Genomic DNA, 2,997 nt, shown 5'->3' on the forward strand with positions numbered 1-2,997 from the left:
TTTTTGGTTGCAGCCGTCATTGTTGTTTGGCGGGTCCGGGCTGGATTCGAATCCACCACCTTAGGTGTTTGTGGCTGGCGCCTTAGCCACTTGAGCCCCAGGCGCCGAGCCTGAAGGATGTATTATAAAGTATTAGAGCACTTAAAATACATATTCAATTTCTCAACTCCGTAGGGCTGGTCCTCGAGAATGCCCTAAAGGGATGACCCAAGTGCTTGATGAGTGGATTGGATTCAAATGTTAAATTATATTCTTTTATTTAATCCTCTTACTAAAGAGAGGTGTGGGCCAGGAGGATGGCTCACATCTGTAATCCTAGCACTCTGGGAAGCTGATGCGGGTGGATTACCTGAGCTCAAGAGTTCCAGAGCAGCCTGAGCAAGAACAAGACCACCCTCCCACCCTAAAAATAGAGGGGCGTTGTGGTCGGCGCCTGTAATCCCAGTTACTCCGCAGGTTGAGGCAAGAAGATTGCTTGAGCCCACGACTTTGAGGTTGCTGCGAGCTATGATGACACCAGGGCACTCTACCCAGGACAACAGCGTGAGACTGTCATAAATAAATAAATAAATAAATAAGTGAGACGTGGGCTTGAGAGAGGTTGGTTTTAAAGCAGTGAGTAGAAGTTGGGACCGTGATTGGACAGGTTAACGCTAGTTTCGGGACCAGGGTTGAGGAGAGAGGACCGTTGGGATCCCGGCCGGGTGGACCAGTGGTCGGCGGGGAGGGGGCTGGGATTGCGGGCCTTGGGGGCGGGGCGTGCGGGAGGCCGCCCCTGGGGGCGCGTGCGCGTCCGCACACCGGGCGTTTCAAAAGCCTCGCCGCCCGGCTAGCCGGGAGCGCCGCGTGCTGGGTCGGCGTGCTTGGTGGTGCTCAGCGGCCACCACAGAGTGGCGGACGCCACCTCTGGCGTGATCCGGTCGGCTCGACGCCCGCTCTCTCCTCAGCGCCCCGCCGGAGGGGGTCGCCATGGTCCACTTTTTGCACCCGGGGCTCTTGCCGAGGAACATCGTCCCCCCCGACGCTCGGAAGGATGCCCTGGGCTGCTGCGTGGTGCAGGTGAGCCCCGACGTGGGGGCGGGGATGAGAACCTCGTGGTGACGCCAGACTCCGGCGAGCGCGGACAGGCTGCCGGCGCCTGGGGAGTTTGGCCCCTGCCAAGGCCCCCCGGCGTCGTGAGGGAAGGTCGGGGCGCTGTGGGTAGTAGTTTTCTGTTTGAGGTGTCTGAGCCTCCCGGCCGAGCGCGTCAACCTTGCACGGCTGAGAGGCGAGAGCGAGACTCTTCTCAGGTCTCCGACTCTCAACCAGTTGGTGGTCCAGGCAGCAACTCTTGCAGGAGTCCCGTATGCTTGGACGTAGGAGCTAGGCAGGGCGCTCGGCCTACCCGGTCCTAGACGGGGTTGGGGATTATTGTCATCATAAACACAAATATCCCCAACCTGGACCTCTTCCGCACGTGCGACGTGGACGTGGCCCTCCCCAGAGGCGGTGACCTTTCGGCCCAACGCCTTCGGCCCTCCTGCGTCTTGCTGGGGGAACAAACCCGGAGATTGAGATTCCTCCAATTCCATGTGTTGTCCCCTCCCTTCCGCCTCCCGAATGGCTGTTCAGCTAAACTCTGAGCAAAATGCAAACCTAAAGCATGTGTGTTTAGCACCTGCTGTGTTTGAAGTATCTTTTTCCTAAAGTAATTTATGGACGTTGCTAGTCTCCATTTTACTGGCCGGTAGTTGGGAGCCTTGAAACTTGATGGATTTGCTGGTGAAGCTGAATTTCACTTAAGGCGTTCTGAGGTCAGACTCACATTTACGCCCCAAGGGCTACCTTCTGAGAAGTCTGTAGGGTTGAGTGGTGAAGGCTCAACTCAGATTTCTATGGAGAGAAGGAACTATTCTGTTTAAGGTTCTGCTTTACATACCGACAACTAGTTGGAAGACTTGTGTGCCGGCTCAAGATCTGGCCTGGAGCGTTTTTGAACTTAACTTGAAAAAGCTATTACAACTTGTAAATTTGTCTGTAGCTAATGAAAACGTTGGAAAGTGTGTACTAAAAGTGTCTTTTTTTTTTGCTACTGATGGGACTCGAAACACTAGATTTATTTTTCTTTCTCTCTCTTTTTTTTTTTTTTTTTTTTGCAGTTGTTGCAGTTTTTGGCGGGCTGGGTTTGAACCCACCACCTCCGGTAAATGGGGCCGGCGCCCTACTCCTTTGAGCTAAAGGCGCCGCCCATGACACACTAGATTTCTTTGTAAAAGTGTCCGTATCTGTCAGGTTTCATAGTACACTCGTTTTGAGGGGTATAATTTATTTTAAAGTTATTTTAATTACACAAATAGTGCATGTGATATATGTGTATACTTAAATACATTTCTGTTGTCTTCAACTTTTTTTTTAGCCAGGGCTGGGTTTGAACCCACTACCTCCGGTATATGGGGCCCCGGCACCCTACTCCTTGAGCCACCTGCGCCACCTGTTTTTTTTTTTTTTTTTTTTAAGACAAGGGCTAGCTCTGCACTCAGGCTGAAGTGCAGTGATCATAGCTCATGGCAACCTCAAATTCTTGGACTCAAGCAACCCTCCCTCATCCTCCTGAGTAGCTGGGATTACCAGCCATTTGCCACCACTCCCAGCTACCTTTTCTATTTTTTGTAGACTGGATCTCAGTATGTTGCTCAGGCTGGTCTCAAACTCTTGGCCCCAGACAGTCCTTCTGCATCTGCCTCCCAATTGCTAGGATTATAGAAGTGAGCCATTAGAGATGGCCTCCTTTTTTCCTTTAAAAAAAAAAAAAAGGTATCCACTCGGTGCCTGTGGCTCAAGTGGCTAAGGCTCCAGCCACATACACCTAACTAAGGTGGCCGATTTGAATCCAGCCTGGGCTGCCAAACAACAATGATGGCTGCAACCAAAAAATAGCCAGGCATTGTGGCAGGCGCCTGTGGTCCCAGCTGCTTGGGAGGCTGAGGCAGGAGACTCGCTTGAGCCCAGGAGTTGGAG

General features: G+C 52.5%; 1 protein-coding gene across 1 annotated transcript in view; it reads left to right on the forward strand.

Annotated features, from left to right (window-relative positions):
- The first annotated feature begins 969 nt into the window (after positions 1 to 969).
- Positions 970 to 2,997, forward strand: part of ZYG11A (zyg-11 family member A, cell cycle regulator) — a 60,115-nt gene continuing 58,087 nt past the window's right edge. The window contains exon 1 of the mRNA XM_003793099.1: positions 970 to 1,059. Coding sequence (XP_003793147.1) covers positions 970 to 1,059 — 90 coding nt within the window. The remainder of the gene's footprint in view (positions 1,060 to 2,997) is intronic.

Source organism: Otolemur garnettii, unplaced genomic scaffold (genome assembly GCF_000181295.1).
Source record: "Otolemur garnettii isolate 467f Iridium unplaced genomic scaffold, OtoGar3 scaffold00066, whole genome shotgun sequence".
In the NCBI taxonomy this organism is placed as follows: domain Eukaryota; kingdom Metazoa; phylum Chordata; class Mammalia; order Primates; family Galagidae; genus Otolemur; species Otolemur garnettii.